Source organism: Rhipicephalus microplus, chromosome X, assembly GCF_043290135.1.
Source record: "Rhipicephalus microplus isolate Deutch F79 chromosome X, USDA_Rmic, whole genome shotgun sequence".
Lineage (NCBI taxonomy): Eukaryota > Metazoa > Arthropoda > Arachnida > Ixodida > Ixodidae > Rhipicephalus > Rhipicephalus microplus.
Window position 1 is genome coordinate 310,964,101 of NC_134710.1, and position 21,112 is coordinate 310,985,212.

Below are 21,112 nucleotides of genomic sequence, written 5' to 3' on the forward strand. Positions count from 1 at the left end.
ATCATATTAGTGAGGGCCAATTAGCATACCTTTTCTTAGCATGCTCATATTTAACGTCACGTGACTTAGCAAGCTTTAGTTAGCCCATTAACTGGCATGCTTTATTTAACCTGGTCCTAGCTTCATATGGCTTAATTATCATGGTCTTCTTAACATGTGTGACATAATTACCTTGGCGCTGACGCGTAGCCAAAAATGTTTTCGGGGGGGGGGGGGTCACCTCCTTCATTTTAAAAAGGGCACCCTCTTTAAATGGTCATTTTTTGCCCTCTATGCCATGATTTGATTGATATGTGGGGTTTAACGTCCCAAAACCACCATATGATTATGAGAGACGCCGTAGTGGAGGGCTCCGGAAATTTTGACCACGGCGAAAAACAAATGGGAGGGGGGGGGAGCAAGGGCCCGGTACGCCATCCCCTGGCTACGCCACTGCCTCGGCCTTACCATGGCTTAGCATATTTAGCTTGATGGTAGCATGGCGGTGGTGGTGGTGGCTGTGATGTTACAAAGGCGGGACTAGCCTGGCCTAAATGGCCGGCAATCGTTCCGCTTGAGCATCTATTGAATTATAGGGGTGCGTCACCAATTGTCACTCAGCCAAGTGATTTGCAAGAAAGCCATTAGGATTCGTTGCACGCTCTTTCTCGTCGGCATGGGTCTGTCAGGAGAAATTACATCTTCAAATGTCCCGTGCTTGTGACAACCTTTTTGCAAGTTGCATGACATCTGTTTTTTCTCTGTGAAACTGCGGGCACAGCCAAATCAAATGTTCGATGTCACCGATGTCACCACAAACGGCACAATACGGTGAAGCGCCTCGCTCAGACTTGAATGATCGAGCCGGCCTGTATGCGGAGTGAGTTCTTACCTGGTAAAGTGGCGTCGCTTGTCTTCTAGGAATTCTGTGCATTACGCATGGCTGACGCGGAAACGTGTTCATCGCCCTGAAGGGATTGCGTATTATATTTTTGTAGTTCTGGTAAGCTTTAGTAGTTATTTTTTGGAACGCCAGTTCGCACTTCGCGTGCAAGGGCCACAGCTTTTTCATTGCCTTCAATTCCAACGTGAGATGGGATCCCCTGAAACTTTACATGAAAGCTCTTGCCTATCAGGTGTTCGATGAGCGCCGGAAATTGTCTTGTGGATTTTTTTGAGGTAGCTCTCGATGCAGCCGCTGTAACGCCAACTTTGTATCCGTCACCACTTCCACATCTCGCGCAGGAAGCTTTTGTAATTTGTGCAAAGCCGTGGTGATTGCTGCGCTTTCTACTGCTGTGGACGACACAACACGATCCAGGTGGTCCTACCATGACACGTCCAGGGAGGGTATGCAGAAAGCCGCTGCGCAGCTTTCCATCTGTGTGCACACCAATCCCTCAGTGTAAACTTGTAGGTGAGCACTGTACACGGCGCTCATATTGTTGAATATCACCAAAAACATAGTTTCCTCAGCTGGAACAGTTTAGGAACCCTAGAGTTACAGGCAACGTTCACAAAGGACCATGTCGGGTCGATAGGGCTCCGTTGAGGCAATTTCAAGCCTAAATGTCGATATGTGTTCAGTGCCGCATGTAAATGTGAATCAGTTCTTGCGCTTAGCTGCCAGAGAAAGGCCGTGCCGGTGAAGGACTCGCCCAGTCTTCACAGCTGCGTCAACAAAGCCCGAGACGCCAGAAGGTGGAGTGGTAAAGACTCGGATTCATCGCTGACGTTGTTTGACGCCCCTTGAGGGACTCCTATCGCCAATCGAAGACCCTTTCTGTGCACTGCCGCCAAGCGTTCAAACTCGCTCGGTGATGGCAATATGAGCGGCAGCTGGTAAAGAATGCGTCCTGTTTTGAGCGCAACATTTCACTTAAGCATCGACATAGGATTGTTGTTCAGCGTACACCTGCCATGTGACGAAGCGCGTTAAGTCTGCATGGATGTGGCCAAAATACCATCAACCGCTCGTCGCCTAGTAACTTATCATCGATGGTAACGCCCAGGAAGCGAACACTCGTCGCATGACGAATGAAATGGCCTCTTATATTCAGCGACAGGCGCGTTGGATTCCACCACACCCTCGAGAAGAACAGTAAGGCAGATTTCTTTGGTGATAGAGAGAGGCCAAGTATCGACAAATGGCGTTCAATGATTGAAATAGTGCCCTGTGCTATCCGGGCCAGACGTTTTTGTTGGTACCCTGAGATATAGATGCAGATATGATTTGTATAGATGAATGTTTTGATTGCTTTCAGAGCTACTTTTAGAGTGCCGGGAAAGCTGGTCATTTCAGCGTTACAAAAGCAAGAGAGATAGAACACTTCCTTGTGGGTCGCCGAAAGAAACGCTTCGCTTTTCGCTCGTGACATTTCCAAGCTTAACCCGGACACGCCAGTCTCCGATAGATTCATGTATGAAAGGAAGAGCATTTCCCAAAATAGTCATCGCTTAGAGTCCGTTGACGATGCCTGTTTGAAGCACACAGTCATATGCTTTGGCAACGTCTACGAAGGGGGTGAGTGTCGAGAGGGCACTGACACGGTGGTGCTCGATGTGGCCCAGTAGGTCTAAAACACTGTCTTGGGAGCTCAGACGTGGGCGAAATACCGTCATACACGCGGTTCATATCCCTTATTGTTCAAGGTACTAGCTTTGTAGTGTACATGTGAGTCTTTCAATCAACTTAGATGCGCATGATGTTAGCGATACCGTTCGATATGAAGCGAGGCTCCCAGGACCTTTTGAGGGCACTAGAACCACCCATGCTATGACCCATACAAATGGCCCGCCGCGGTGGTCTAGTGGCTAAGGTACTCGGCTGCTGACCCACAGGGCGCGGGTTCGAATCCCGGCTGCGGCGGCTGCATTTCCGATGGAGGCGGAAATGTTGTAGGCCCGTGTGCTCAGATTTGGGTGCACGTTAAAGAACCCCAGGTGGTCTAAATTTCTGGAGCCCTCCACTACGGCGTCTCTCATAATCATATAGTGGTTTTGGGACGTTAAACCCCACATATCAATCATCAATCAACCCATACAAATGGGATCTCTCCTGTGCTCCAGACATGATTAAATATGTCAAAAGGCGCACGCCTTTAATTACATGGCAGATTTGTCAGCAGATGGTTGCTGATCATATGGGAACTTAATTTTGCAACGTCTTCTTAATTTGCTAAGCACCATATCCAGCTCTCGAAATCTAAACGCCGTATTCAATGTATTAAATAATTTAGGTGGCAGAGCTATCGCCAATCCTGTTCATCTGCCAGATGTGTATTTGTCTACGCAGTCTTTTGCAAGGGTTCGCAAATCTTTTCCTTGCTTCAAAGTGAGCGCTTCGAACGTTCTGTGTGAGCGCATCTTTCTAGAAAGACTATTTATGACTCTCATTATTCTTCTCAAGGGTGTAAACGGAGATGAACGTTCACAGAAAGCTGCCCATTAAATTCTTTGTAGTCTTTTTGTGTGGTGACGAATGACACCGTTTATCCGGTTATATTCAGTTTTCGCCTATGTGTTTCCTTTTTTCTTCATGAGCGTCCGCTCCACACTTCTGTGCTGCGCTTAGGTTCTTTAACTTCAAGCGGTGAGGTTTTTTGGAGGTTCTTTAACTTCAAGTTTCTGGCACATTTATTGCATGAGTGTACTTCTAAACTAAGTGGAACGACAAACAAATGAAAGAAAATTTGGCTGGTTTGAAAACACCGCCCAACTTAGTCGACCGTCCTTGACGTGATGACGGGTTTAATCGTAACCAATGAAACACAGTGCGCTGAGATGTAGATTTGACTTTTTCGTACAGTTGTCTCATTCAAAAGAGGGTGTCCCCAGAGCTCGGAAATATTCGGGATTTGGCGAAACTCTGGCTAAGGTTGGCCGATTCTGCATAGCACCCCTGGTATACTAATGTCACCCATTTAACTTTATAGACATTGCAGATGTACTCCTATGGTAGAGGTGTCGCGTCCTCAATTGTAGTTGAGCACCATCCATTGTAGTTGGTCTACGTAGCACTATTCAGGGCTACCACTCTCGCAAACATAAGCAATAAATATGAACTTACCACTTCGGCTGTTCGTACTACAAATGTTCTTGTTAGCTTCATTACGCAACTATGAGCGACTGGTTATATAAAACATATGCGCCTTCTAAACATGTGTCTCTGCGTAGGACATTTGAGCATATCTGTGACACCATTTTGTAATCTTGCGCTGAATAAAAAAATAGTAGGCCTACATGAATCCCCTTCACCCCACATTATTCGCATAAGATCGATTCCCATGGACCGTTCACTGAATCTGCCGAATTTTTTTTATGTCATTTGTGTCATGACCAGAGAGCTGTATTCATCGAGGAGCCCCCTTGGGTAGATATATATATATATATATATATATATATATATATATATATATATATATATATATATATATATATATATATATATATATATATATATATATATATATATATATATATATATATATATATAGAGAGAGAGAGAGAGAGAGAGAGAGAGAGAGAGAGAGAGGAAACCAGTGTATACTTAAGGGCTCGTTTTTTTGTTGAGACACAATATTAATGAGATCTAACGGACAATAATGCCAAGGAAAGTATAAGAGAAAGTACTAGGCATATATATATATATATATATATATATATATATATATATATATATATATATATATATATATATATATATATATATATATATATATATATATATATATATCACGGCAACTTATTTTTTCACCCACTTTTCTTTCTTCTTATTTACATTGCATTGGTTCCAATAACTTCCCTTATACATTCCTTGGCATTATTGTCTGTTAGATCTCATTATATATATATATATATATTGTAACGACGAGAGAAATAAGACACAACGCCTTTGCTGCAGGCCGGCTGTTCTTATTCTGCTTCGTCTTCGTCCTCTTCCTCCTAGCATGCGAGTCTGTGCCAGAGAGAGTTCCAGTTTCGGTTTTCGTCATTACACTCGGCCATGACTGCTAGCGCGCAAAGGGCAATTTTCTCTGGAGGGCGGCACTGGGAGTGCCGTGGTAGTCTGTCATGTGCACGCCTCGAGCTGTCCTGTGGAACTGTCCTGTACTCTGGTGGACGACCCTGGCTGTGTCGAGGTGGTCGTTGCAGGTCGCGTCCGCGCGGCAAGTTAATGTAGTCACCTGGAGAATGTAAACCCAGCAGGTGATACTGGCTGGTGCGGAGTGATCGCATTGGTGGCGGACCATCGCGATGACTACCCCTTCGCTGCTTGGATGACATTGCAGGGACACCAGTATGCAGTACTGCGGCCCACACTGAGCGGGGACGCCTGCGTTGTTCAGAGCGAGGGAAGGTACGATGGGCTATATCGATAGATATCAGCGACATCGCTGTGTAGACTTTGCGCGTAGACTTGCGACGCAAGTCGTGCTCTAGCGTCTTCGCTGATGCACTGCTGGTCGAAGTGGAGGTTTTTGCCAATCCGTCACGTGCGTTCATGTCGACATGGCCAGTTGCCTCGCCATCCGGAGCAACCGTGAACTGCACCGGAATGACTTCGATGGCATCCTCCTCAGGTGGAGTAGGCACTTGTGGCTCGTTAGGGGAGACGGCATTTGGCAAGTTACGAGCGTCCACGCACTCGGCCAATGACGGCAAAGGTGGCAGGGGATGGTGCGGCTCCTTACTATGGGTCAAACTGGCCGTTGTGACGTGTGCTTGGTCTCCGGCTGGTTGTGAAAGAGCCGCCGTCGTCACGCAGCAGGTCAATGGATCCAGGCCATTTGGGGCTGACCAGCTTGGAGGCTGGCTCACTGGCTTCTGTGCTTTATAGGCGGTCCTAAGTTGGGTCAAGGGTAATTGTGTGTCAGGTGTCGACGCGGAGTCAGAGATTTGCCCGGAGGAGTACACCGTCCAGCTTGTCTCGATGATTGCCGCAGGGTACTCTGGGAAGCTGTCCGGGGAGGGGGCACGCGGCACAGCTGTAGGGGGGCGCGGCGCCTCGTGAGGTTGATCTCCGAGGTAGGGCAGGTTGGCAGAGGGTGCAGCTGCCTCGTCGTTGTGCTTCTCAATAGCCCCTTGCTCGGTAGTGGCGAGGGTAGAATGAGAGGTAGCAGTGAGGTCAGACTCATTTCTTCCAAACGCAGCAATGAGCTTGGCGCTCCAGTCCGCCCAGGACTGCTGCCGCACGCCTTCGTACCTGTGCCACGCAGCAGCAGGATTTTGAAGGCGGTCTAAGGCCACGCACCACTTCTGATTGTCGCTCCATCCCTTGCGAGCTCCGAGAGCATTGATGGTAGCCACCCAATCGACGGCATCGTCCTGGAAGCCGCGAAACTCGGGTAGCTCGGAGGCAGCCGGTGGTGGTGTCACGGCAGGCGAAGCTCCAGAAAATAGCGACGCCACACAGCCAAGTTGGTGTGAAAGAGCCGCGAGAGTATACTGGAGCTTGCTGCGGCTCTCGGGGGAAGTTGTTGAATGGTCTTGCGAGGCGGCCGCGGCCAACGCCTCATCGATAATGTGAAGTCCCGGCAAGGCAGCAGGGAATATCGCAGAACTCGACGCTGTCAGGGCGCCGACCTCGAGGCGGAGTCGCGCAATGGTGCGCGAAAGCTCGGTGGCACTCTCGGGCGGCCCACATGCGGAGCCAGTGGGGACGTGTTCCCCGATCAGCGTACTCACTGCTGTGGTACCCTCGGCCGAGGGAGCTTGAACAGCACCCCTGAGCGGCTGAGGTGCCGATGAAGCACTGAGCAGGACGTTGTCGCAGTGGGAAGCGTGAACGGCATTCCCGGTCAACGACAGGCCATGTACTGTCGTGGTGGGGCCGGGGCAAGCCTGCCCAGGAGCCATCGAGAAGGCCTGGACGCCGTCCCCGAATGGCGGCACAGGTGCTCCCGGCTGCAGGAGGGCTGTCGGCTCCATGATCGAGGAAGCGTGAACAGCGTTTTTACGATGAGAGAACCACGCTGCCGATGATCCACGAGGGTACGGACAGGTGGCTTGTGCCGCAGGGTTCACTTGTCGACCTGTGCTCACGGCACAATCCGTGGCGAAGGACGCGTAGACGGTGTCCCCTTTCATGAAGAAATACCGGTGATGGGTATACTAAAGCCGCCGAGGAGGCCTTGGCGCCATCCCCGAACGGTGGTGGCAGTGGCGGCAGGTGAACAGCTGCTGAGGAGGCCTTGACGCCGTCCCCAAGCGACGCTTACCGCATCTGCATGTCGGCGGGCGTCCTGGATGACGAAGCCGGGACGTATGACGTCTTCTTCGTCGACTGCGCCATTGTAACGACGAGAGAAATAAGACACAACGCCTTTGCTGCAGGCCGGCTGTTCTTATTCTGCTTCGTCTTCGTCCTCTTCCTCCTAGCATGCGAGTCTGTGCCAGAGAGAGTTCCAGTTTCGGTTTTCGTCATTACAATATATATATATATATATATATATATATATATATACCCTCAAAGTTTAGATACAACTTTCTGCTTTGTTGACTCAACTGTCGTGGAACATTTCGTTTCTTGAATCTTTGCCACATGAGGCGCTGACGCATGTTAAGCTGGTGGGGCCCGTGCGCACGCGGTGATATTGAAACACGTCTAAAGCATGATTTCTTGGGCACCTCGCTTCTGGCAGTTCTACATAAATACTGTGACTTGTGTCAGTACGTTTAACTAAGACACTATCTGCAAGATCGGTGCACCTACTAAAGTCAGCAGACTCTCGAGATAGTGCTGTGGATGCCTATTTAAGTGGCAGCGTCTCGTGCACCGTGTGGGGCACGAGACAATCCCACACAAAACTGGCTCCTGCACTGAATTGAAGTGACGTCACCTTAATAAAATGTGTTTGAGCAGTCCACTGCGCGTTGAGCCGTGCACCTCAGGGCTTAAAGTAAATTTTCGCACCCATCCAAAACAACTCAAATGGCAAAATTACTACTTTTTAATGTGTGAAACCTACAAAATTATTCCAAAAACGTGTTTGACGAGGTAATTGATGTTCATTTGCTAATTATTGTCATATCTCTAGCACCTTAAATACAGGAAGCACTCCGAATGGTAACAGTGGCAAAGATAGCAGCTGCGAGAAAATTCATGTGCGGCATGGAGATTCTCACTATGATCTGCGGCTTTTTGCTGTTGGAAGTACTACTTTTTCTAGATTACGATGTCAAAAGGTAGTGTTGTAGAAAGCGAAAGTGTCCTTGCTGCCGAGCATTTCATTTTGCTTGTCGCGAAGGGTCGTTGTTGCTCATTTTGCTTACTTGACGCACATGAAGTTCTAGTGCGGCTGCGAAGTGTTTTTACTAAACCTGTGATTCCCGTTAGGCAATATCTCTGCGCTGCAGACTTTTTCGCAAAGTGTTAATCCTATGGGTCGTTCTCATCATTGGCTCTCACATGCCGTGTTATTCAACAAGGACAAACTGCTCGGCACTGTTTTATGGTTAGGTGGGCTAACGCAGTTTATTTGGCTTCGTTCGTTCAGTGTTGATCGCCTAAAGCATCACGGTGACACGACAGTTTATTTAAAGTGCTTTAGTCTGCCGATTACTTCTTGAGGTGCTGATGGTAAATTGAGTTACATGACAAGGTTTCATGTTGCATATGAGGCGTGTCTAAAAGAGACGAAGAGAAAAAAAAGAGACTGCTTGTGGCTAAAAATGATGGATAGGAACTTGTCCAGCGTTATTTGTTATGGTTATCATCTGCCAGTCAAGCCTTACACTAGGAACGCACGTGCAATGTGATAGCGCCAGTTGGAGCGAATTTCTATAGCGTGAATGATGGGCATACCTGAGCAGCCGATGCAATCAGCTTCATTGGTTGCTCCTGCATCTTGCCGAGAAAGTACAGGTGGGTCCACTGTTAGAGGGAACAAGCGAGTGCGGGGCCTGTGCTCTGCAGTGCTGCCTAGAACACCATCAGCCGACAGCTAAGGAAAACATGAAAACATGACAAGCGCTCGAGCAACTAACGATGTTGGGCGATGCCTGAAGCTTGCGCCGTGCTCGCGCATCACGTTCGATTTGTTGGCAGCAGACTATGCACTGCAGGCATCGCCCTTTCTGCGAATGGAGAGGGAGTGTAATCTGGCAGCGCTTGCCTACCGGCCATGACTCATTATCGTGTTTTGCAATAGATGACGCCGAAAAGTAACGTATTTTATTCAACTGTTGCTTGATGGTACTGTGCTCCGCCGCGGTGGTCTAGTGACTAAGGTACTCGGCTGCTGACTCGCAGGCCGAAGGATCAAATCCCGGCTGTGGCGGCAGCATTTCCGATGGAGGCGGAAATGTTGTAGGCCCGTGTGCACAGATTTGGGTGCACGTTAAAGAGCCCAAGGTGGTCGAAATTTCCGCAGCCCTTCACTACGGCGTCTTTCATAATTATATAGTGGTTTTGGGACGAAAACACCACATATGAATCAGTGATGGTGCTGCATAAAGTTGCCGCATATTGCAGGCCACACGCTCGCGTGTTCCCCCTAGCAGTGAACCTACCTGTATCTTGATTTTTGATACGACCGTATCTCAATAAATTGAACCAATTCTGCGAGGGTCATCAAACATAAATTGGCAAAAAGAGAAGCGCAGCAGCAAGTCCGGCTAACGGTAGGCCAATGGGGAAGCACACTGAAAGTCACGTGCTGATTCGGCAAACTCGTTGCATATGAAAACGGTGAACCTAACCGGAAAATGCATGACGACCTTTCTGCGTCGGAGTGGCTCGTGCACCACGTGGTGCGGCCGTCTCTGTGTATTTTAGTTCAATGAATTGTGCTCTTATGGACGCATGGTTATTCATCCACTGAAGATGTCGAACTACCGTTTTTTTATTGTTTCTGCATAGTTGCACTGTGAACAGTGTCAGCAACTAGCGCATTCCTAGAGGTAGTTCAGTAAACGTAACTATTCTCCTCTGTTGTGCCACGCAGCCAATCGCACACCTGTTGTGTTTTCGTTAATTCTTCCTCTTTGTATTTGTTAGCATGAAGCACGACCTAACAAATTAGTTTTGCTGCCTTATAAATATGCATAGTAGTAAAAGAAATGCGGTGCTCACGGGTGCTTACCAACGATTGTGAAGGTGCTGATGACGAGCCCTAATCTGCGGCCCCCATTCATGAGCAGTCGGCTGTTGGAAGCGTCGGTGACCTCCTTGGATTGCTGCCTTTTCTTGCGGGCGCCCAGCAGGCCGACAAAAAATATGACCACGTACAACACCAGCATAGTGGCCAAGCCGGCCACGTTGAGCTCCCCCATGTCGGCTGCGATGAAAGCATGAGTCTTTGACTATCCGGAAGAAACGGTTTGCACATTCAATTGCAGGGACAGAAGCACGAACGATCGTCGATGGTGGCCAAACCCACGTAGGTTGCATGTTAGTTTTAGCCAGCAGGAGTTTCTGATGTCACGCATGAAAAATTACGAAGCACACGGCGTACCGTCAACAGCAAACGTTTGCGGGATTTGCCGTGCGTAGCGGCGGAAATTTGCATTGCTGCGCCGCCTATTGGGCCATGGCGTGGTCTAGAGGCTACTCTACGCGGCCTCAGTGATTAGGAACGGCATGTTTAGACCAGACAGCGCGCTGCTGCTGGATCTGATCTCAGAAACTGTGGCTGATAACTTCCATACCATGGTGCAAGTTAGGCGGCGCAGCAACGCAGTTTTCACTAGTTTTCGCTTGGGTTCCTCGATGTGCGCGCCCCCTTGAAGGGTCGAGTCACTCTTTGAAGAGGTGAATGCCGTCTTGCGATCGTCAGCTCATTGCTTTTTCTCACTGTGCCTGTTTTTTTAGAAAGAAAGTGGCCCTCTTTCACTTCTTTCTGATTAACATGGCTTCGCGTGCAGGAACTCGCCTGCCGGGTTGCCGAGGCCAACGGCGCTTTGACCGGCGAGTCACAGACTGCCTAGAAAAGACATGCGCTGCGGTTAACTTGAAGTGAGTTCTATTCATTGTTTTTAAGTATATTAAAGTCATCATCCGAATAAAGCTGTGTCATTTGAAATTACCGTATTTGAATACAATGTGCTTTGTCATTGCTGTGAAGTCGTGTGGTCGCTTCATTTTAACAATATCAATAAACGCTTTGTAACCATTAATAATTTACGATATATTGCCGTAGAAAACATGATATACCTGGTTTAATAGTCGATGTTTGCGTTCCAGTCTTGATTTAATGTCATGAGAACCACTTGTAGGGCACCAAATAGTGTACAATGTTTTCAATAATTTTTATCCAATTTGTTGTTTGCAGTAGTGTAAAAGATATGAAAACAAAATTCAAAATACTGTGCGTTACAGTGTGCGGTCTGTAAATGTGGTAGCTAATGAATAATTAGAAAATAAGATAGTAAAATATAGAGCGTAATCACAGTTTTTCTATAGCACGCGGATTTTTATTCTTTTTTTTTCAGGCTGCTGGCAAACTGTTCTTACACTTTTGTGGAAGGCACACAACAGACAGACACAATGAAAGGTAATGGGACTTGGGTGCAAGTGTTTCATATCTTTCAACGATATGAATCGTTACTGACTAGTTTATAAAAATGCTAATTCAAGGTGTTAGCGCGGCTGGCGTGGACGGTAGTTTTCTGCTGCAAGCAACTCCAGCTGCTAATGTTGCTTGGAAAATAACGATTAGAGAATATAAATCCGAGACATTCACTCTCCCGATGCGAAAAGTTTGCATTTCTCCCTTGTTGTTTGAGTACCCCACGTTTTGACAAAACAAACTCTGTATGCCACCGTGCGACACCCGTTGGCTGCCCATTACGACTATAGGCGGCCTGTGGAGAGGGCATCGTAATGGCGGACGCCGTAGCAGACGACGCTGTTGTCTCCACCCTCCGAGGCAATGAAGGCGAGCGTGCGCATTCAAAAATCCTGATTTTCGCCGTTTCACCATGCGCTGCGCATCCCACAAACTTTTGCTGTTGACAGTACATTCCGATAACTGCAACACACTGGTCATGCGTAGCCGTGATGTAGACAAGCAATGAAATTATATTGGATTCAACAGTGAGTTAATAGCGATGCTCAAGCAATACAAATACACGGGTGTGTGCATAAACGAAAAAAATACCCGCTAAAGCATCCACCGTGATAATCTTAGGATGTAGGTAAAGTGAAATAAAGATTTTTTGAGACATGAAATACTTTGGGAGTATTTTGGAGTGATGTGAAAGATTTGTACATGACTAATTGTTTCCCCACAAAAGCCAACAAGTGGAATTTTGTACCTGAATTGAGAAGTAGTGTAGGGTTTGTACGGTATAGCACATTTAGTAGGATGATTGCAAGTTGATCAAATATTGGTGTGCTACGTAGCATTGGTTTCTTGTAGTAAAACCGCAAATTAGGCATTGATGGGTGCGGGTTAGGTATTTGCATATGTCTGAGAAAGTACAAAGCAACATGGGTTTTGAGACTAGACTACAGAACATGGATGAACGAAAATAGACAACTATAAAGTGCACAAATATGCCTATCTCAATAAACGTATCTCAACACGAGATGGTGGGAGATTTCAAGAAGGTTATAACACCAAAGAGCAAAATATTTGAAAATTGGAGTAGGCAACCTGGAGTCATTTAAAAAAAGTCTCAGCCTTGCCGCAAAGGCGAAGCAAGGAACGTGATAGCAACAAATTGAAGGTCATGCGCAGAATGGTAAGCAAATCGAAACTTGTCTCGCGTTTCTGATGCACAAATAATGCACGAAACGTACTCACAGGTGCCGATACATGCGAATAAGCGTCTCAGTGGGTACTTCGTTGCGTCTGAAAAGCGCGCGCTTTTCGCTCGGCCCACCGAGCTTTCCTTACATTTATGAACCAAACGGACCTGGTCACTCGTATATAGACGGTCTTTTTTATGTTTTTCTACGCATACTCGTCGAAGTCTTCGTCAATTTTTTCCCTTCCTCGTCTTTTTTTCTCTTTCTCCCCTCTAATTTTTGTTTCCTCTGTTTCTTCCCTCATCCCAAAAGAGTGAGCAGGCGTTGTGCCCCTCCAGGTGGCAGTTGCCAGTTTGCTCTCTCCCAGTTTCCTCTGTTACCTCGTGTATCTGTGTACACAAATCAAATCAAATCACAAAAGAAGGCTGCAATGATTGCAGTGACCTTTGTGCACCTGGTAACTACAGAAAAAAAATTGGCGCTATATCTGCATCTCACACTGCAAATGACATCGAAAGATGATAGTCCTGCGTCAGGAGAGAGTGAACGAAACGTTTATTTGATGTTCTGCCAAAGAAAATAGGTGAATGGAATTCTGGAGGCGCTGCGTTAGAGTGCCTCGAGCGTGCAGCGGAGGCGAACGAGCGCATCAAGTGACGTCTCACGTGAGACATGAGCGCTATCTGGCAGTTATCTTGGAAAACAAAGCGCGCGGCGTGCACGCCCGTCTCAGAGGTGATAAGGTGTAAAACGCAAGGTGACGTGTAGGTACCACCACCGTGTCGTCGTAGCAAAGCATTGGAAACACTTGCCTATTCGTGCAAGTGTAGCTTGGTCAGAGCCACGTGATAAACGTTACGGTCCTTAGAATTACCTATGTATGCCTTTTCTAGTAAAAGACACAAATACAGAATATGTAAATGTTGTTACGGTGCCTCAGATATGCGCGATAATTGCTTTTTAATTGACAATCACACAAGTATGAACACCGAGCAATATTGGTGGGTACTGCGGATGAGGTCAGCCGTTTGAGGTATCGCCTGGTGCCTCTTAGGGTACCATTAAGAGCGGAAAAACATGGAAATGTACAGACAGACCACAAATTTTGCGTCGAAGGTCCCCAAGAAATATTATCGTCTTTAAAATTGTTCAAGCCCCGCCGCGGTGGTCTAGTGGCTAAGGTACTCGGCTGCTGACGCGCAAATCGCGGGATAGAATCTTGGCGGCGGCGGCTGCATTTCTGATGAAGGCGGAATTGTTGTACGCCTGTGTGCTCAGATTTCTGCATGTTAAATAACCCCAAGTGTTCGAAATTCCCGTAGCCCTCTGCTATGGAGTCTCTCATAATCGTATGGTGGTTTTGGGACGTTAAACCCCCCATATCAATCAAAATCGTTCCAGGTAAAGCTCGAGGCCAGCCAAGAAGTACCATCCTCCCCTACTCCTCACCGGAGATAAAGACTTGCGAGGAAGCGTCGCTCTTCTCTAAATGGGGAAAAGTACGCGTGGGAGATAAGAACGCACGCCGCCACGCGATGTGGCGACGCGCGCTCATTCCGCCATCTTGCTGATAATGCTGAAAACACGATGATTCCTCCCGAGATGCCCGTGAGCAGTGGTAAGTGTAGATATAACTAGCTTGCCGTTTGAACGGCATAGGACGTGCTTCTCACTGGCTCAGTGGGTTACGAACGCCTCACACTGACGATTGAGAGGACTCAAGTTCGATTCCACACGCTGGAGTCTTCTTCTGCGTTTTCTTTGCATTTTCCTATGTATAGATACGTATACATATAGTATGAGTGACGCTAACACTAGTGGAAAAATCAAGCGGAGAGTGTCCATATAATTGCTATCACAATAAAAGGTTGTGACAGAAGCAGAGGTGGCAAATTTTACGCAAAAAATAACGAAGACTAAGAAAAGAAATCAGAACCGGAGAATATGGATACGCCAACTAACTAGAGGAGAAAAACTGCACTAAGACACAATAGACAATGACTTGTTATTGTAGATCTGGGGCCAAATTTACGAAGGTTTTAGTTCATAAGTAGGTTAAAATAGCACTGAGTGAACCGGGACACAAAAAGAAGACACACTGCTCAGACGCTACGGTGTCTTCTTGTAGTGTCTCCGTTCTTTCAGAGCTATTTTACTCATCAGTATGCCGCAACAAGCCCGAATATGAACAGTGTGGAGTTCTAAGTCTTTTTTGCGACCGGCCAGCAAGCGTCGTTATTAGTACACCAGGCATTCCCATTGGCTGACGGTTTTGTTTACGAGGATATTTTAGCGTGAGGTACTTTCTGTAAATTCAGTCAACGAGCCATCTGCCAGGAAAAAAAGATGTCTTAGCAAATACAACGGTGTGAGGCATATGTCTGCTGCAGTAAAAGTCCTGTAAGGACGGGCTACACCGCACTAGAATTTAACTGTATTCACCCAGTAACGTGCGTCTATCTTCCCGAAACTGGGTTTTGGAAGGTTCCCTAAACCACCTCTGGAACTACAATGAACAAGCGCGTTATTGTATCTCAGTGTTTCGCGTCTTGGCGACACAATTCGTGACATTAGCTGTTCGTTCACATGATGTCAGGACGGAATAAGCCTTTGAGTGGCCAATAGACGAGAGATATCTGTTGTGATTTTTGGCTTACCCTGCTTTGCCATGCAATCGCATGCCCGTCTGCCTTGACTCGCGTGACTATTGAGCACGATTAACTTATTTACTATTGTTTTCTACGTTTGCGACTGCGCGAGCGAAGATGGCAGCGCGAAACCAGAAAGCGCGAATTTTTCGGCCTAGTGCTGACATTGTACGTGTCGTTTCAAGAAATAAGTGACGAAGACGAGGTAGCACCCGTAGGAAGTGTAGTGAAGGCGGGAAACTGCCGTCTCGTCTTTGATTGATGTGTGTAGTTTAACATCCCATAACTACCATATAATTATGAGAGACGCCATAGTTGAGGGCTCCGGAAATTTCGACCACCTGGGGTTCTTCAACGTGCACCCAAATTTGACAACACGGGTGACAGCATTTTTGCCTCCATCGAAAATGCAGTCACCGCAGCCGAGGTTTGCTCCCGTGACCTGCGGATCAGCAGCTGAGTACCTTAGTCACTAGATCACCGCGACGGGGCTGCTGTCTCGTCTTTGAACAGGGGATAGTTTAGGGGTCTTTTGAAGGTAACAGAGGTATTTACTGGTCCGTAGCTATGGTAGGCGAGATACGTTTTAAGTACTGATGGGGGAGGAGACGCAAAGAAGCAACTCTGAACTGGAATAGAATCAGACCTACACAACACTTAAATTCACGACAAAAAGAGTAAAAAAAGAGATATTGAAAAAAAAGCTATCGAGAACAACTGGTATGAAAATTATTAGATCCAGCTGGCTAGGTACGTGTGGGTTCTCATTGGAAATGCGAATACTTCTTTCATCATAAATATCACATCATTAAGGTGGGAAGAGGGTAAGCATTCCACTAAAAATAATGGGTGCCCGCTTAATTAATAGCAGATTTACTGACGTCGGTGGCAGATACTTCTGACATAATTTTCATTTTCCATCAATGCCACCGACGCTCACGTTAGCCCACCTGGCGTCTCTATAGCTCCCAGCCCACACAAACAGCCCTAATATGCACCACCGGCACCAGCACATCTAGCTTCCATGGCTGCTAACGCGCACAACCAACCATACTATCCACCATGGCGCCCGAGGAGACCTACATGCTACCATTGTGGATATCGTCCACACATTGCACGTGTATCTCGCAAGCGTCATCATGACGAGCGCCGTGGGTTTGACGCTTACGAATGGGACGACTTTGCCACTGGGGCCACTTTACAGCGCCGTCCTTACGTTACGCTTCACGGCCGGTCTTCCTCTCCACGAGCAACGCCCGAAATGGCCCCTGACTACCGGGGTGCTCGACATCACTCGCCGTCTGCTCTTCATCGCTCCACGTCGCCACTTGGACCAGCCTCTCAGATAACTGACCGTCGGCCGGAAAACTCAATTATGCAGGTTTGGACGAAAAGCTACATTTTGCGAAGTTAGTAAATTTTCTCCTGGACATCCTCATGACATAATATATCTTTTGTTATAGGGCATATCAGTGGAGGCATTAACAGACACTGGTGCTGGTTTGTGAGTTATTTGCCGTGATTTGTGTGCAAATGTTCGCAAAATTACTACACCTTATGAAGGACCTACATTGCTCGCTGCTTAAGAGGACGACATTCGACTTTCCACCAAGTGCATTGTTCGTTTCTACATTTACAGAATTTTGCATTATATGCGATTCGCAGTGCTCAGTTCGTGTGGTCAACAGCTCATATTAGAGTGGGATTTTTTTTCAAGGGCGTGCACCTCCATCTGCTGCTGGCAATGCTTTTCAATTATGTCTGATGTCGTTGACCGCGGGAGTGTGCACGTACAACCATCTGCACGCTGTGTCAGCAGAGGAATAGACTTCGCATCAGGACTCATCCGTTTCGACGATGGCTTCGCATTCATTTAATGAACAAACCAGACACCCGAAAAAATTCTGGTTCCAAAGGGCTTAACGTTGGCTTGCGTCACTACAGCGAAGCCTCTCTTTGTGATTACTCTTCAAGAGGCTTCCTCTGAATATTCCTCTGTTTAACATTCCGCATCCATCTCCGCCTTCAAAGCTTCCAACAGCTCCGACCTAACCCCTTCACAGACACAAAAGCTGGTTGCCCTGCTGACCAAGCACGAAGCTTTGTTTGACGTCCATTCTCCTGTATTGGGACAGACGTGCGTCACCGCACATCGGATGGAGACCGACAGTACGTCCATCGCACGTCATCGACAATATGGCGTATCTGTAGCCGAGTGGAAGGTTATCAAAGGAAATGTTGTCGACATGTAAAGACGGAAGATAATATGCCCCTCTGCTTGTCCCCGGTTATCACCTGTCGTCCTAGTTAAAAAAAAAGGTGGTTCTATGCGGTTCGACGGAGATTACCAGGCGCTTAACAAGACCACGCGCAAGGATGTATTGGCCGCGAGATCGAGCAACCGGCCGAAACCGGCAACTGGCGGCAACCGGCCGAAACGGTGAAGCGTGGATTGCTTTTAGGGACGAAGCTCCTTAAAGCGGCACCCGTTCGTCTCTCGTAGTAGTGCGTAACATGTCTTACGCTTTGACCTGCAAGGTGGTGCCCGTGGGAGATTTCTCCTGTGCGTTGCTGAACAATAAAATATTTGCAGCGTACGCGTTACCTAAAAGTCGAATTTTCCTGTCTCTCATTCCCCATTAGCAGCCATCGGCATGTACATTGAGCACTATCTGACAAGAAAGGGTTGCTACGTTATACTCGCTGGGCGTAACCTCATTGGTTTTAGAAAGGTTTAGCGAGCGTTGGGCCGCAGTGCCGTGAGTACAGTGAACTAGAATGTTAGTGAACTCGAGGTGGTTAAAGGTGCGAAGTAGACACGAAGCGCAAGCCGTAAGAAAGTGTGCGTGTTCCAGCTCTCGTTTAGTCCTTGGAATGTCCGCTGGTTGGTGGTACTTCTATATGCGGAATATATGATGAAAAGAAGTGAGATCGTGGTACTTGGAGTGTTGACTATAGATGGACGAACGAACACACAGATAGATGCATGGATGGACGCACGGATGGCTGCACGGACGGATGGACGCATGGACGGACGCAGGAGCGGCTGCATGGACAAACGCAGGGATGGACGCATGGATGGACGTGCGGACGCACAGAGACGCACGCATGGACGTGGAAGCAAGAAGAAATGGACAGATGGATGCTTCGCCCCACTCTCTATCATTCACCCCGTGGATATGCTGCCATTTTTTTGCGCTGTCTGTTTGCCACGTCGTGTTTCAGAGTGCGCGTACGTCATGCACGTTCTTAAAGCGTGGCTTGTCTGGTCATGTCAGCGCGAGTGTAACTGTTTCTACGTATGCCTGAACAAACGTACGAAAGCGTTTGGTCTTTTTTGGCTGCTCATGAATTGTAATAAGATTGGTGAGTGCAACTTTACAGAGTGCTGTTTATTGTCATGGTAGCCTCCTTTCACCAGAATAATTTCAGAGTGGGTGCCGCTTTCTCTTTCAAGCACATCGCAAAATGCTCTTGGCATCCTCCCAAACATGAGGAATAATAAAGGCTGTGTGATTGCTGCGTGTTATAGAGACTCGGTTGTAAAAAAAAATTGCCCGCAGCTTCCCTCGGGGGAACACTGAGGAGGATGCGGAGCATATAATTGGTTGACGGGGTGTTAAAGTGCGACTTACTTGGGTCGATGGCTAAATTGGTTAACGTGGTTGTGAAATGGGGTGTTAAATTGCGACTTACTTGGGTCGATGGCTAAATTGGTTAACGTGGTTGTAGGAGGGGGTGTTAAATGAGTGAACACGTACACACGTATGCGAAAGGGCGGCGCTGGTCGAAGGGACGTCGATCATTGTGTTTGTGGATTCGTTGGAATTCATTTCACCGTGATCTTGGACGTCGACGCGCCGTACAAACCAACCGACGAGCGGCAACTGAGCGAGCGAGCGCCGACCTTGAGTATATATACAGCTCGACGGCGCATGCACTGTCAGCTGTTGAATGTTCTCGAAGCGCGACGCCACATGCGCGTCCACTGGAGAATCAGGAGAATTGTAGATGTCGAACGCGGTGTGTAGAGGAGGAAGGGTGCACAGATGGTGGAGGAGTGAAGCACGCGCGGTGTGTAGAGGAGGAAGGGATGCACAGATGGTGGAAGAGTGGGCGACGGCGCGACGGCGCATGCGCGCGCGTCAGCTGTCGAATGTTCGAGAAGCGGTGCGGACGGCGCACTACAAGGCGCGAGTATAAGATGCTTCCGCATCTAAAAAAAAAAAACAGGCTGTAGGCCATGCAAATGTGCTCTATTGGGAAGTGTAAAACTACAGCACTGAAGTTTATTGAACAAGTGAGGAGCCTTAGTTGTGTTTATATGAACGTGGTACAACTACATAGAAATATTACTATTACATAAAATATGAGACATCGGTACTTACACGTACTTAAAACAGAGTTACCGTGCGCCACCTTCTGCTTAGATTGAAAAACGCGTTAGAGAGCCCAGACTCCAGATGGCATGGCTATATATATATATATATATATATATATATATATATATATATATATATATATATATATATATATATATATAATGGTGGGATGAAGTTCAATGAATCCGGTGAAAAATGCGGTAGAAAAAGAGGTCGACAAACGTGCGAAAGCACAAGTTTTACTAACGTTTCGGCTAAGGTGTATTCGAATAAGGTGCGAGCGGTGATACTAAACAAATCGCACAAATATGCGGGCTGTCTAGGAACTTTCTCTTTCTCTTTTTTGTAGTATGCAGATGACAAAGATGTGAATAAGTAGTTCAGTCACGCTACAGCAGTGCATAGCAGGCGGAACACAAGCTAACCACGTACAAACAACCCAACAAAGGCGTGATTTAGTGCGAAAGCGTGAAGAGAGTCACCCAAGGCTACCATTTCCTTGAAAGGCAGAATGCGCTTTAGTCATGGGCAATGTTAACGTTGCATAGGCGTCGTAGACGGATTCAGTAGAGAAGAGCGTAGATATTAACAGTAAACTGTAGTCAACGCATTTTATCCGCCGTCAATCGAGCCGAACCACAGCCGCTACGTGTAATTGTATACGAGCTGCCGACTGCCTATCCACACTTGCGTGGGGACGGTGGTGGCAACTATAGCCCAATCTCGCCTCTATGCCACGTATCGATGATGTATTGGATTCGCTATAGGAGGCCCAGTACATATAGTGTCTCGATCTACGTTCGGGATAGTGGCAGATACCGATGCATGGGGACGATAAAGACGGTTATGGTGGTTCTGTGCCATGTAGAATGGTGTCAGTCATGCTCCCGAATGTTGCGGGCGCATGATTGCAGAGGCCGAAAACTATTACACTGGACTCTTAATGCCTTTATATATAGTTATATCTGGTTAAAACGCACTATGAATTTTACGTTCAATGTAATGCCTTTTGACCTCTGCCCTTTGCCCGCAACAATCGGGCGCATGATTGACACCGTTCTGCGTGTCGTGAAGTGGAAGACTTGCCTGTGCTATCTGGACGACATTGTTTTTTTTTTCAACCTTATCTCAACACCTACACCACTTAAACGAAGTCCTCACGCTCGCCTTCAGCTCAACACAAAAAAGTGTCTTTTTGTATGCAAGACAATGAAGGCCTTAAGCCAAACTGTGAGTATGGAGGGCATTCGTCCTGATCCCAATAAGATTTTGGCCGCTCTTCACTTTTCTCGTCCCAAAAGGCCTGAAGACTTACGCAGTTTCCTTGGCCGGGCTTCACACTTCCGCCGATCCATACGAGACTTTGCCTGGATAGCGGCACCTTTTCACAAATTATTCGGTCGCGGTGT

The 21,112-nt window shown here is 47.4% G+C and overlaps 1 protein-coding gene across 1 annotated transcript in view; it reads right to left on the reverse strand.

The window, feature by feature from the left end:
* LOC119161315 (high-affinity choline transporter 1) overlaps nt 1-21,112 on the reverse strand; it is a 137,337-nt gene that overhangs the window by 79,279 nt on the left and 36,946 nt on the right. Inside the window, exon 2 of the mRNA XM_037413721.2 lies at nt 10,065-10,259. Within this exon, the coding sequence (XP_037269618.2) occupies nt 10,065-10,254 (190 nt within the window). The 5' untranslated portion in view covers nt 10,255-10,259. The remainder of the gene's footprint in view (nt 1-10,064; nt 10,260-21,112) is intronic.